The 14489-nt window shown below is 36.9% G+C and overlaps 1 protein-coding gene across 1 annotated transcript in view; it reads left to right on the top strand.

The window, feature by feature from the left end:
• Positions 1–14489, top strand: part of GRID1 (glutamate receptor, ionotropic, delta 1) — a 536004-nt gene that overhangs the window by 430464 nt on the left and 91051 nt on the right. Inside the window, exons 6-8 of the mRNA XM_010001117.1 lie at positions 742–915; positions 10536–10697; positions 11845–11964. Coding sequence (XP_009999419.1) covers positions 742–915; positions 10536–10697; positions 11845–11964 — 456 coding nt within the window. The remainder of the gene's footprint in view (positions 1–741; positions 916–10535; positions 10698–11844; positions 11965–14489) is intronic.

Here is a 14489-nt window from a genome sequence, read left to right as displayed (position 1 = left end):
ACAGTATAAGAGCAGTAGATGCAGGCTCTCTCCCAGGACAGATTAGGAGGCTAGGAAAATCTGCAAAGATGCTTAAAACAGTGTGAATCCTGGAAAGAAGAGCAGCCAATCCTTAAGATTCCTTTTTTTTTTTTTTTTTTTTTTTTTTTTAATCCCAACATATTCCATGTGCAGAAACTTGCATCCTGAGTGTGTCAATACTTTCCAGGAAGTTTTTCCTATTTGTTAATTTCCTAATACAGATATTACTTCAACAGACTTCTTGAAGTAATGATCAGGATTAGCCTGTGGAAATTATCTACTACTTCTTATGGGGAAAAATACTTTATTTTACGCTGTTCTTGTCAGTTTTTCATTTGTTGTTTTGTTTTGAGCATTTAGTGAGATTCTATTCTGTAAGCCAAAGCTCTTTCTATGTAAATTTGATTTTAGGGCTCTTGCTTTTTACTTAGACACCTAGTGAGACCATCTTGGTGCTTTTCTACGAGGAACTATCTCTGCAGTCTGTTATTATTGCCACGATAGATGGCAATGTGTTCAGCTGTTTTCTTTTTTTTCAGATGATGCATTAAAAAATACTGTTGTTGTTTTTAAACACAAAATAAGAACATTTGTCTAGACTAAGCATGTGCATATTTTTCTATCTACTGTCTTTTAAAAAACATTTATCCAGTAATGAAAGGAATATATAAAATGTCTGAACAAATATATGTTTCTAAAAGATTGTGTCTCCATTCACAGGAAATCACTGATAACGAAATATTAGAGTTGGTACATAGTGCTCTGGGGAGGATGACAGTTATCCGGCAAATTTTCCCCCTCTCAAGAGACAACAATCAGAGATGCATGAGGAATAATCACCGGATCTCATCACTGCTGTGCGATCCACAAGAAGGCTATCTTCAGATGCTGCAGGTCAGTAGTTGTGCCAAGCAGAAAAGTCCATCTTAGGAATATGGAATGAGTTTTCTATGACTGTATAACCTCAGAGTAAAAATAAAATGAGTACAGATAAATCTGAGCATCCAACATTTACTCAGCTTTTCCTGACATAATTATTTATTTTATTTCCCTAACAAGGTGTTTCAGATGTGATGTTATATCAATAAAGTACCAGCAAGTGGTTGCACTAACTCAGAGCTGATTTTCCATATTTAATTCTCTTAAAAATCTTTTCTATTTGGAAAAAAAAGAAAAAGTACTATTGTCATCTTTTGGTGTTACTGCTTGCTTAGTATATTTGTTAGACACCTGTTGTGAAAGAGTTAATCTGGAAGGATATCAGAACCCTGAGAGGTATGGGGCTGTGGACCATTTCATATTAAGTTAATTGGCTGTATCCAGATGATTGATTCAATCTGTCCTGTTTCAATAGTCTCTGTCCTGTTTCAGAAGTCTCTAGCAGCTGATAATTGTCTGAGCATTGTCTAGCTCAAGTTCCAGATTTTGATAACAGATTTGACTTTGGTGTAAGCAATACCTCAAGATTTCTTGGCAATTTATGCCATAAGGAAATTTTCCTGCAGTAATTTAAGTACAATTTTGGGTGTTATTTCTAAGGATAGTGCAATAACTTTGACACATGGGTCTTGGACTTTTGATAGGACTATGTGTTTCTGGTTTACTTGAAACACAGTTAAGAATCTCTTTGTGCCATTGTTGAAGCTGTTTGATAAAACAGAAAACTTTAGTGAGATCAAGAATATGGGCTTGATTAGAACATTTTGATTGCAAATTTAGTCTTAACGTGGGATGGATTGAACTAAGACAGTGATTGACCCTGGGAGTTGGTAAGTATGGGCATTGTGTATTATAGTGAGTCTAGAAAAGGCCAGAGGCTGCAGTTGCTCCCAGCTCCATGTCAGGCTGCACGAATCCACCAGCAGCAGTGACCACCTGCCAGCACCCAGGTCCTGTGCTGCTTTGAAGTAGTTTGATAAACACCACAGCTTGGAAATCCCTGGTTCATTCTCCTTTGGGCAATCTCATATTAGTAATTCTTTATTGTCAACGTAACTTACCAGTTATTGTTGGTTGATTATTTATTTAATGACTTTGAAGAAGAATAAGCTTATTTCTGTCAGCTTTGAGCTGTAAGACTTTTACAGGGGAGAATTTAGTGTTTTTAACAAGCCAGTTAAGAAAGAAACCTTTACATCATGGTTCATTAATTTTGTTCTGGCTAAATTAATGAAAATCTTTTGGGAATTATTTTGATCTTAGTGTCTTTAGTACCATATCCTGGAAAGTTGTTTTTCAGTGGGTGATCATCCCAGTTTGGCATTATGACAAGGCTTTTAAAGATCAGTCTGTTCTGCAAGCTCATCCAAATCTGTTCTGAATGCTTTGTGGAAATTCAATCTTATTCCATCAACTCACTTGTCAAAATTTTGCTCATGCTCTTATTTCTTGCACATATAATATACCCAGCTGGGTTTTTGCTTCAACTGGAGAAAAAGCTTTATAAAGTTTCCTGTCTTGGTTATTCTATTTGACTTCAGAGGACTACATATATCTCTCGTATTCTTCATACATGATTTTCTGTATTTTCATTTGTCTTTTCTGTAAGTAGAAAAGAGACAGTTTAGAACTTGCCATTTTCCACTGGTGATGCGAATCCTGTGGCTTGGGCAGTCAGCATTGTCAGGATTGCCTTATCTGGAGAGAATACTGAAGAAGCACTAGAGGATTTAGGCAAATCCAGTTAGCCTAGTATGTAACCCTGTATGGCATTTGAATGGTGTTTAGTTAGATTATTGCTATTAAACAGCTTAGATTATTTTAGACATAGTTTTACAGAGTCAATTTTATTTTAATTTTAATGCATAATCTGCCTTTTTACAAAATCTTCCTCTTTAAATATTATTTTTGAAGCCTGTCTACAAACTTGGTTTTTGGTTAAGACTTTCATCAGTTTATTCATTATATGTTCTAAAACAATATTTTTTTTCTTTCTTTTTGGAAGTGTTTCCCATTACAGTTTTTTTCTTCTCCTGTTTACCATTCACACAGTTATTAACTTCAATCTATCTGTTTATATTAAAAAATATTACAGTAAGATTAAAATAATAATAATAATAATAAAGAAAACCTCAGCAAACTGTGTCACAAAAATGATCTTGTTACTCTTCCCAGAATTCAAAGTCCAATATCTCTATTGAGGAACTCTTCCAGGCATTACTTTGATGTTTTTAAAGAAAAGATGTTGAGAAGTGTGGGAAGGTATTCACTGAACAACTACTTTCTGTGTAAAAATTTAGTTCTTCAAAGACTTGACCATCAGATATCTTTGTAGGCATCTCTTAGCAGGTGCTCTGACAGAGCTGCATTTTTATATATGAACTGTCTCCTTTTCAGGAATGACTGCAATGTAACTACTGTAACTGGAGTTATTTTTTGGAAATGTATTTGGCTGCCTAAACTGAAGGGCCTGATCCTGCAGTAAAATAATAATAATAATAATAAAGAAAACCTCAGCAAACTGTGTCACAAAAATGATCTTGTTACTCTTCCCAGAATTCAAAGTCCAATATCTCTATTGAGGAACTCTTCCAGGCATTACTTTGATGTTTTTAAAGAAAAGATGTTGAGAAGTGTGGGAAGGTATTCACTGAACAACTACTTTCTGTGTAAAAATTTAGTTCTTCAAAGACTTGACCATCAGATATCTTTGTAGGCATCTCTTAGCAGGTGCTCTGACAGAGCTGCATTTTTATATATGAACTGTCTCCTTTTCAGGAATGACTGCAATGTAACTACTGTAACTGGAGTTATTTTTTGGAAATGTATTTGGCTGCCTAAACTGAAGGGCCTGATCCTGCAGTTTTGAACAACTGAATATCCTTTCTTTCATTTACCTATTTACAGTGTTGTTATTACACATCTTTTAAATGCTGCTGGGGGCTGTAAATATTGATTAAGGCCTATTGAAGCATTCACTTTCTCCCATAAAGGACTGATGAGGCACATTTTTCTTTTCCTTTTATTATAAACCTGTATTTGCTTGTTTCCTTAGCAAAATTTAATTTTAACTTTTGGCCAGATGTTCAGATATGGTGAAAATATTTCTGAGTACAATGTGAGTGAAAAGTATCCTTGAACTGACTTTACTGTCCACTGCACTACATATTATCTCCCTGAAACCCAATGGCATGTGGTTATACAAGGTGCGTTAACAGAAGAAATGGTTAAAAATCCAAACAACTACAAGTTCCATTTACCACATGGGATTTTGTGAGCACTCTGGAGGCTAGAACTCCAGGTACGTTCTGGAGCAAGCTTCTCCTGTCTGCTCAGACTACTGTTTGACTGCTGGAGTTCTCTATTTGCCTAGTTGTTTAATTTAATTTTTGTTCAGTACTCTGAACAAAAGAGAGCTCAGAGAGCCGACAACAGTGACTAGAATAAAGGGTCAGTACCTCCAGCTCCAGACCTTGTATTATAGTTAATGTGTTGTTATAAAGCATGATGAGTAAGAAAACACTCATAATTATGATAAATACTCACAATAAATAGCTGAAGGACAGTGACCTTTCAGAGAATAGAAACCTTAGATCAGGGAAAGTGGTCTAAGCTGTGTAACTTGGTAAAAAGGGAAAAAAAATAAACATGAAATAAAAGCTTCTTCTCAATAGAAAAAAATATTCTGAGAATGAGTCTTCCATAGAAATCTTTAGATGCCCCATTATTTGAGACACTTAGAATTAGAATAGACAAAGTACTAAATAATACACAAGTTTGATTCCTTACTGTCAGAAGGCTTGAATAAGTATACTACTGAGGTCTGTTTTTCTGTAGTTTTAGGAGAATTTTTTCAGACTTTCATTTGCCTCAGTGATAATAAATAGCCTTTTGGAAGTTTGGAGCTGACATTTGAGTATTTAATGAGCGTTTGTTTTTTTGACCCTGATTTTCTCATGAATGCCGGGCTGCGGGCAGTGATTTTGTTCTTATGGGTAGCGAAGCATGTATTTAAAACACAGGCATTCATGCAAAGTCTCACAATGGGTTCTGCAAACTCATTTAAGAAAATGAAATAGGCCAAATTTTCAGGCTCTCTGCCCTGGCAGTGTCCTTGTAGGCATGTCATTGCACCATAAAGCGAGCCACCGACCTTGGCTGTGTCTAGTAAGAAACATCCTGTCATTAGAGTCACAAGCGTGCAGCTGGGTTTTGCAAAACTAGAGCTTTGAAAGTTGACCCACAATTCTAGCGCCCACTGGCGTGTGCATAGGCAAGCACCGTGATACCATTCCCCAGGCAACAGGCGTTTCTGCTGCTGGCAGGCTGTGCGCCGGCTGAGCTCCTCTTCCATCTGCTGTATCCTCAGAGCTGACTGCCGTGGCCACTCGCAGGGTGATTTTGGCAGCAGCAGGGTACAGATGCCCAGCTTGGGGAAGATTTTTTTGAAGAAGAGGCATCCGGGTGTCAGTTTGTCTTCCAAGCTGGTCTCTTTAGTGGTCTTCTCTGGCTAGACTTTTGGGTCTGCTGGCAACTCAGAAGTTGGGGTCAGTCTTTGTGGCTCCCAAAAGAGTGCTTATCTATGATTAGTGCCTCTGAAGGAGCTGAAAGCTATCTTCATTTGGCACTCTAAAAATAAAATCATTCTGGAATATGGCATGATATTAATGTTAAAAACTTGTATAAAATTACGTTTAGTAATGTGATAGGGAGATTTCCATTCTCATAAAAAAAAATCTGCTTTACTAGTATATGGTGGATTTTTTTCTTCATTGTGCATAAAGTCTGGAATAATTTTCAGAAGATATTCAAGAACATGCTTAAATTATGTGTATATAGGGCAGGCTCCTTAATATATTGGTGAAACAGTCACTATCATTCTTATAGCTGATAGATCAAAAAACATTTCAGCCACAATACCTCCATCTCTAACAGTTCTCAGCAGTGAAGTGAAAGAAGAAATAAAAATTACTCTTTCTTCCTCCAAACAGGACAGAAATTAAACAGTTTGATCTCATCCAGGAATTTTTGTTTTATGAAGGGGAATTCCTGCAGGCAAATATGTCCTTCCTTCCTCTGTTCCCCCTATAAATATATAAATATGGGAAATAAGAAATACTTCAGAGCTTGGAAAACCCAAAGTAGCCAAGTACGTGGCCTTGTTTTTTCATCTCTTGCTTTGCTACAAATTCTGAATGCGACTTGAACATTAATTTTAAAATTTATTACAGTCTCATGCCTGTAACAGCACTGCTGGAAACAGAATATAGCTGATCCCTCTGGTATCTCACAAATTCCCTTTCAGGGGTCACATTTGTATTGAGAGGGAGTTTGATAGTTAGCTAAAAATTAAAATGTGTGCAATTGCAGGAACAAATGCATTCAGGCTTTGTTCACTGAGCCCTCTTTTCACAGCACTGCTATTCTGGAGGCTACAGCAAATTTGTGTTCCAAATACAATCCAGTACATATGCAGAGATTTTGCGGTATTTAAAGGAATAATAAAAAAATAAAGGAAATTATTGTAGCCCTGGATTTACTGTGAGATTAGGCCAAAACTTCTGTGTCTTGCTTTAAATAACTTTTTTTCTGCAAGAAAGCACATACGTAGTAATGAATTCAGGTAGTGAATAAGATTTTGAGAAGAGGAGCATCTTTGACGCATTTAAATATTCTGACTTTTCTACCTCAGAAAGAAATAAGACAAAAACATTAAATCTATACTACTGTGTATTAACAGGAGCTGAGTTTTGCTCTGCATATTGTGAATGATCAAAAGGACTTTCTTTTCTAAGTTACCAGGGTATTTTTGGTCTTGACTATTTTTTGCATGTCAAAGAAGTGACTCTTGACCTACAGGACTACCAAAACAATACTATCATGTGAACAACCTGCCTTCTCTTGTTTTAAATAAACACACTGTTTACACATGGAATTTTGATCACTGTGTAAAAGTGGATGCTTTGAGTCATGCTTTATGAATTTCAGTGGTCCGCCCTGACACGATCCGGTATTCGGGTACGTGGCAATTTTAATAAATAAAGGTGATCCCAAATGGTGAAATTAAGACACAAACGAGGTCAGATGTCACGCACACAACAAACTTTTATTGCAATAACACAACAAAAGTCCCTAGAGCGGATAGGACAGGCAGGAAAACAGAGACAGGAAAGAGAGGAGAAAGCAGAGAGATAGAGGACAGAAAGCGAGAGCATAGTTACCACCCACGGTTCAGTGATGTCGTCGATGTCGTCGGTGGGGAAGTAGTTCCAGGTGGAGAAGTGCTACCCGTGCACCCATAGAGTCCCAGACTTTTATACAGTTCTTTCCCCCTGCCCCCCCCCCACTCTTCTTTCCGGAGTAAGGAAAAACTCCTATCTTCTCCGTGCTCCTCCGAGGTAACAGGGGGGGTAGGTATGGCGCCAGGTTAAGTCCTGCAGATAGTCTGAGATGTCTGCATAACAAAGGGAGGATAAGGCCACTGGCACCACAGGCTTAGCCTGCTTCCAGAGAAAGATGCAAATCTCTTTAGTCCGGCTGCAGATCTCAACAGATGTTGTTTCCCAGATGTCACAGGACACACATCTTGAGTCCCAGAGTCTGTCACTTATCTCTTGGATTGTTCGAGACAAACACTGTGAATTCTGAATACCACACGCCCTTAATACTTTGGACTTCTACACTTAGTGTTAATTTATAACTTAACTAGCAGACTGAAAAAAAGTATCACATTTGAAAAAGACAATTGTTAAGATTACAAATCCAGCCTTGATTGTGGAGGATTTGCCATTGTTTGTTTGGTTTTTGGGTTGTTTTTTTTTGTTGTTGTTGATTTGTTTTGGTTTATCCTAGCTTGCATATTTTCTATTCTAAAAAAGAAATGTTGATGGTGTGAATAAAATTCAGGTTACTCTTCTATAGGATATTGACTCTTCAGGGGGTAAAAAGGGGGTAAAATGTAGTTAGCTATGTATGTAATTTTTACTGTATCATATACTCGTAGCATAATTATATGAAAAGGAGTTATGCTGATTAAAAAATGCCAAGTGCTCATTTCTTGGACTAGACATGCCGTAGAAGAGAACCAGAGTGGCAAAATACCAGTGGATAAGTGTGTACAACAGAATATGCAGAATAGTCTTCCCATGGCAAAAAATAATGCACTGTGTCCTCAGCAACATTTTCATCTGCTTTGGTACATATCTCCAGTTTTGTGACAGAAGTACCTAAGTAGGGACTCCTTTTCTTGCTGTCACTCAGTTTATAGCATTCTTTCAAGAGAAAATAATGAAGCAGTATTGATACAAAATCAGATATAGGTATAACTGAAAGAGGTGAACTAGGCTGCTAAAGAAGTGACTGGTTGTGCTGTACAGCAGAGAGTAATCTGAATCAGACATGTGGTCATGTAGGCTGAGCTCCTCAAAAGCAGTTCTATCAAGCTTTTAGTCCACTACACATGCAGAACTATAGCTGCTTCTCTAAGACCATAAAAAGTAGGAAGGAAAACTATGTACCCAAGTACATCTTCCAGTTTGCCTTAGAGCTCTCTGCTAGCAAACCAACCAACCTGGTTTTGGGAATGAGGCCCCGGTTTTCCAGAACTGAGAAAGAACATCAAACTGGGAATATAGAAAGCATTTCTTATTTGTGGCTGGTCCAAAGCAAGTAAGGGTGTAAAATCAAATTAAATGGGGAGAAAAGAGGATCATGATGACACATAAGAAATACTGGTTTCCCTTATGCTTGTAAAATCTACTAAGCAAGTGGATTTTATGATGTGTCATTTGGGATGGTTTATTTTGCATCTTTGGGGATTTGTTTTGTGTGTTGTTTTTGTTTGTTTGTTTTGGAGTTTTTTGTTTGTTTTGGTTTGTTGATTGGTTGTTTGTTTGGAAGGTAGCTTAACACAGAAGAGGGAAAGTGCCCTGTTGAATAGTAGGAGTTTGCTTGATTGCTTTATTTGATAGTTGTTTGAAAGATACCTGCAGAGCTGGGAGACAAATGCAACTAAGCAGAAGAGCCTTAATTGCTGGGACTCTTACTAACTTTAACTACTTACATTTCTGAAAAAGAGGGAATCTGGAAAGTATCTGCTTTGGAAATTCTTAAAAGCAAAAATATTAACTGAATAAAACAGGAAATGTAGGGAATGTGGACTGCTTGTTCAGGGATGACGGAAAGAAAAGGAGGGAAAGATGGTGATATTGCTAGATGGGAGGGATTCTCCGTAGTCGTATCTCATGTTTTTTGCAATATATTCTCATTAAGATCCCTTTTTATGATTAGTCACTTAAATAAGTGGGAATCATCATCTTTTTTTTTTTTTCTTTTTTTTTTTTTTTGTGCGTTTTCTTTCTATTTTGATTCTTTCAACATGAATTTTTGTTTTTATACCTCTATTTTTCAAGGTGCCTAGATACTCAATTTATGTCAAAATCCAGATCATGGAACATGAAGCATTTTGTTTCTGAAGATTAGGATCTTCAGATGAAATCAGTTTACAAGTGATGCAGCAGTAATATATGTTAAAGCTTTCACAGTTGAATGACAGTTTTCTAGGAAGTATGCAGCTGCATTAACTGCCACATGTAGCCTTTTCCTGGTTGCTAGGCACTGTCTTCTATGGTGAATTAGAGAAATCAAAATATAAATGGCAAATTTGTGTACCACCATGGGTAAAGCCTTCATCTAGGAGAGTTAAAAGGATACTCTTTTTATAAGTTTAAAAAAAACTGAATCATCCGGCAACTGATGAGAACTGGTGATTTGAGTTTAGTAAAGGGTAAATCAATACCCCTGGATCTGTGCATAGATTCAGATTTTATTTGCAATTTTAAATTATTTTCACTAACTAACTTTCACTGTTAAATTTTGTCCACTTGTGGTGGATACTACCGCATGTCAAAGATCTGATTTTGTATTACTGCTCATGTCTTGGTTTGAAATATGAAATACATAGTTCAACATTGCTAGTGTGGTGTTCTTATAGAGCCTTTGCTGTCAATTATTAGAAGCAGAATAATAAACAGCCTCCTGTATATTTGAAGGAGAGAGAAGAAAAAGCCAAAATAATATTATCATTTCTCCTCTCTCTGTTGTAAACAGTCGTATTAATATTATATTTTGCTGTGCCAGAAATTGCCAAGGAGATTGCCCAAATGAACAAAAAGAACAAGAACCTTATTAAATTATATATTTTTCTCCTTGCAGGAAGGGCTGACAAAGTAGCAGTCCTTGTCTTTTGTTGATAGATAGCTGTACTCCCTTCATAGCTTGAGTTGATATTTGAACTGCCATCTCTTATATCTTTACAGCACTGCATTGCAGTGGTGTAGGTGATGCACAGGCAGTGCAAGTGTGCCAGAGTCCCTTGGCCAGAAAGTGCCAAGCAGCAAAGGTGAGAGTGAGCACTGGTATTTGTCTGAATTGCCTTGAGCGTTGAATACACCAAACATACTCTGCTTTTAGTCTTTTACTTACGTCTTCTTTTGGTTTCTTTTGTTTGGTTCTTTCAGTTTCTTTTAAAGAATGCTCAGATAAAGAAAGAAACTCATTTTTATTATTGTTTGCAGGTTTCCAACCTGTACCTGTATGACAGTGTGCTCATGCTGGCCAATGCTTTCCACAGAAAACTGGAGGACAGGAAATGGCACAGCATGGCAAGTCTGAACTGCATGAGGAAATCCACCAAGCCTTGGAATGGAGGACGATCCATGCTAGAGACTATTAAGAAGGTAAGAACACCCAAACCACAATATTGTGAGCAATTGAAAGAGTTCCTTCGTTTCCACTTGAGATTAGATTCTGAAGAGATTTTGACCTCTGTTCAACTTTGATTTATTACATACAAGCAAGTGAATTACAACTACCTTGAATGATCTACAGCTATTAAACAAGCAAATAATTTCTTATAAACAAATTCGGCACATTTCAGAGTTGCTCCAGTGGTCTGTGTTCTACTTCTCTTGTTCTCATAGCTACCTTCTGTGGTGGCAGTGTGATTAGGAATAGTCATACAAATTGAAGTCAGCATGCTTCATAATAATTTCCCCAGTCAATCAAGAACAATCAACACTTACATTGTCTTTCAGTCTATTGAACTAGTCAAATATGGACAATACTGTGGCTTTGCAGATGCATGGTAACTTCTCGGATAAATGTTATTTTATCAAAGATACTAGTGGGAAAAATACTATTTTTTCCCATACTAACTCTAGCAGCTACTCAGGAGAAAAACCTGCTTTCCCACATGTGTTGATGAAATGGTTTTCCTCTAGTAAAATGATGCGATTTGATCAAGTGTTATGTTACACTCTAGCCAGTCCCAGTGACACCATCCTTTGTTGCTAAATTAATTCAAACTTCAATGTCGTTTCAAGCTTCTTTGCTATAAACTCATGGTGCTTTTACATGGAGGTTTTAATAATAATTAAAATGTTATCTTTTCTTCATGCTTCTCTTGGAAGAAGCTGGCATACTCTGTATTTTGGGCATGGTGTTCATGCCTTTGTATTCAACCCCAGAACTGAACCTGCTGCGCTCAGTTACACTGAAATGGCTCTTGTCTACCAAGGTCCATCTCCATTTCTTTGGGGTGTCTCTCTGTGAACAATGAAGATCTGATGGCTTTTTTTTTTTTTTTTTTTTCTCCTACAATATACGGTGGATGTCAGTGCTAAAGTAATTTTCTTTTAAAAAAAAACCAGAACAAAACTTGTATTTTGTCTGCTGCTGTGTTTGAGCTATTGAAGAACATGTAATTGCCACATTTAAGTTCACTGTAAACATTTTCAAAGCAGATTTGGCATGTATTTAATGAGAAGGGGTATATATAATGGCAAATTTGTCCTGATTTAAAATTTCTTAAACTTATTTCCTTAGGGCCATATAACTGGGCTTACTGGAGTTATGGAGTTCAGAGAAGATGGTGCCAACCCCTACGTTCAGTTTGAGATACTGGGCACCAGCTACAGCGAAACATTTGGCAAAGATGTGCGGAGGGTAAAGTTTTGCTGCTTCTTTCTTTTGTTTTCTTCTTAAATGATAAGTATTCTACTTCACAAGAGAAAAATGTTATTCTTTAAGAATGAGTTATTGCTACACTACTGAAGAAATTCGCTATAAGAGAAATATTTTCTAATACCTTATACACTGAAATCTTGAAAGCTATTTTGATATTTCTAGACAGGAGTTCTGCAAGGTACTTCCACACATGCAGCAATTACGCAGTGTCATAACAGTACTTTGAACAGAACAGTGAAGATTGCACAATTCTGCTGATGTATTTCATTGTTAATTAAGACATAATTGATCTAATAGCCACTTCTCTTGCTAAGGAGACTAACTGATAATATATATTTTTCCAATCGGAAAAAATGCTACAAAATGGCACTAAACTGGTCAACTGGTTCAAGTATAGATGTCACCACTGTAGGTTCACTGGATACTACACTAAGCAGAACTTGACAAAGGGGATTCCTTTAAGAATCAAAATGAATGACAGTTTCTATTTTCATCTGACTGTTTCTGTGTTTTGTTTTCACTGACTCAATTACATGAGTCTAAGTGGAAAAACAAGACTTGTGTTTACATTATAATCTTAAACAGCTAAACCTGAGATTCTTTCAGAGTCTAGTTTGGCATGAGGACTCTGGACATGGAGCCAAAGGCTTGTAATATCTATTAGAACAGAAGAAAGACAAGTGTATGAAATGCATAAAGCTCGAGGATATATAATTTTAAAACTTCTGTTGCCAAAAAATGTCTCTGAAGACTTCAGATTGGCTAGGCACCCTTCTGTATAGTATGGACCAGAAAAGGCTATTTCTCAGTCCACTTTCTTTGCTGGAAGATCTTTACAGAATATGAGGAAGTCAAAGTTCCAAAAACTACCTGAATGAGGAAAAATTACCTTAATTTTGGAAACACTGTTGCCCGTTTAATAAAATGGAGTTGGCTTAGGAAATGTGGGAAGGAATTCCAGTTCATAAGCAGAAATATGCACCTCAGTTCATGCACAAGTATAAAAACCAGAAGTAGCTGGTGCCGTGTGAGATGCTGTGGACTATCCTACTGTGTTTCCAGCTGCCACTACAGAAAAGCGTGAGTGTCCTGTCAGGGCTGGGTTACCCTTGCAGGTATCTTGGATGCCATGTGGTGTTTGAGTTTGGTTCATTCTGTGACAGGTTTCCCAAGTGGCTTTGAATAAGTCATAAGATTGCTTTATGCTTCAAATTACCTTTCAGTAAAATTGGCATGATTACCACTCAGATCAGTTTTGAGGCCTTGAAGGGAAATGATGTCCAAGTATACATTATTACTTTTTTTTTTCTAATGTGCATTTCAAATATGATAACACATATACAAAAGCTCTCACTTCAGTATATGTAGAAGACTGACTAAATTGAGAGACAACCCAGGTGTGTGAAGTGTAGATAGCTAAAACATCCCTCAAATGAGACCACGGAGCAAAGAACTAGGTAAAATGACTAAATGGATAAATTACTAAACTGGTATGCCACTCAGCACTTTTGATCCCTAATTTGCTACTTTAGGATTAGATGGTTAATATAGAAGGCTTAACTCTGAATTTTAAATGCATAACACTGTACAGTTCCCCAAATTAAAAGGAAAATCATTCTGTAAGAGTAAAAAGCTAGTGGCCATGGGGTATTGTTCTGAGCTAATGGAATTCTGAAAATGATCCTTATAGCCTAATTTAGAGTAAAAAGTCAGTAATATCCTAGAGAAGTCTGTAGAAGTACTTGGAAAAGATATTCCTTAGAGCAAACTACCCTGGAAATACTGGTATTCAATTATTTAGACAGCTTGACTTTTTATTATTGCAACAAATACACATTATAGCTTAGAAGTACTTCTAAAAGCTCAGAAAACTGTGCTTGTCTCATTTATATTCCTTGAGTGAGACATCAATTCTGATTTATTGTGAGTTATTTCCATATCACCTTTTCCTCAGATTTAGCTGTGAAGTAATATGTTTTTAGTGCAAAACAGGGGATTCTTTCCATGTGGTTTTCTTTTCCTCTGCATGGAGAGCATCTGTGTCTGTTCATCCCTGCCCTTGCTCTACAAAAAGCTGTTGCACTTCAGATTTGTGACAGGGTGTAGGGCAAAAAAGTATAGAATTGAGTGTTGAGCCTTAGTGCAAATCCAGTCAACAGCTAGTTGACCTTTAAAACTCAACATGCTTTACAAAGTTTCTCAGGGATCATTTCCTCCAGAAACAGTCCTAAGAGGATGTCCAAGATAGTAACCCAAACCTGGCAGGAATTTTCAGGGCCTTTCTGTAGTGGCATCTTGATTCTTCCCTATTGCCCTCAGATCTTAGGGTTCCCGAGCCTTTGGTTCATTCCCAGCTCTGGCAGTGGTGGCAAGTTGTTTTGTTCCACTGGCTCAATGTTGAAGGTATTTGTCTGCTTTGTGCAAAGTTTTGAAGTCTAATGGAAAAAAAGGACTCTAGCAAAAACATTCAGCTGTCAAAATTTAAAAAAAAAAAAAAAAAAAAA

The sequence above is a fragment of the Chaetura pelagica genome, unplaced genomic scaffold (assembly GCF_000747805.2).
Source record: "Chaetura pelagica isolate M959 unplaced genomic scaffold, ChaPel_1.0 scaffold346, whole genome shotgun sequence".
NCBI lineage: Eukaryota > Metazoa > Chordata > Aves > Apodiformes > Apodidae > Chaetura > Chaetura pelagica.
Note: the sequence above shows the minus strand (reverse complement) of the source record. Positions and strands in the feature narration are given on the sequence as shown.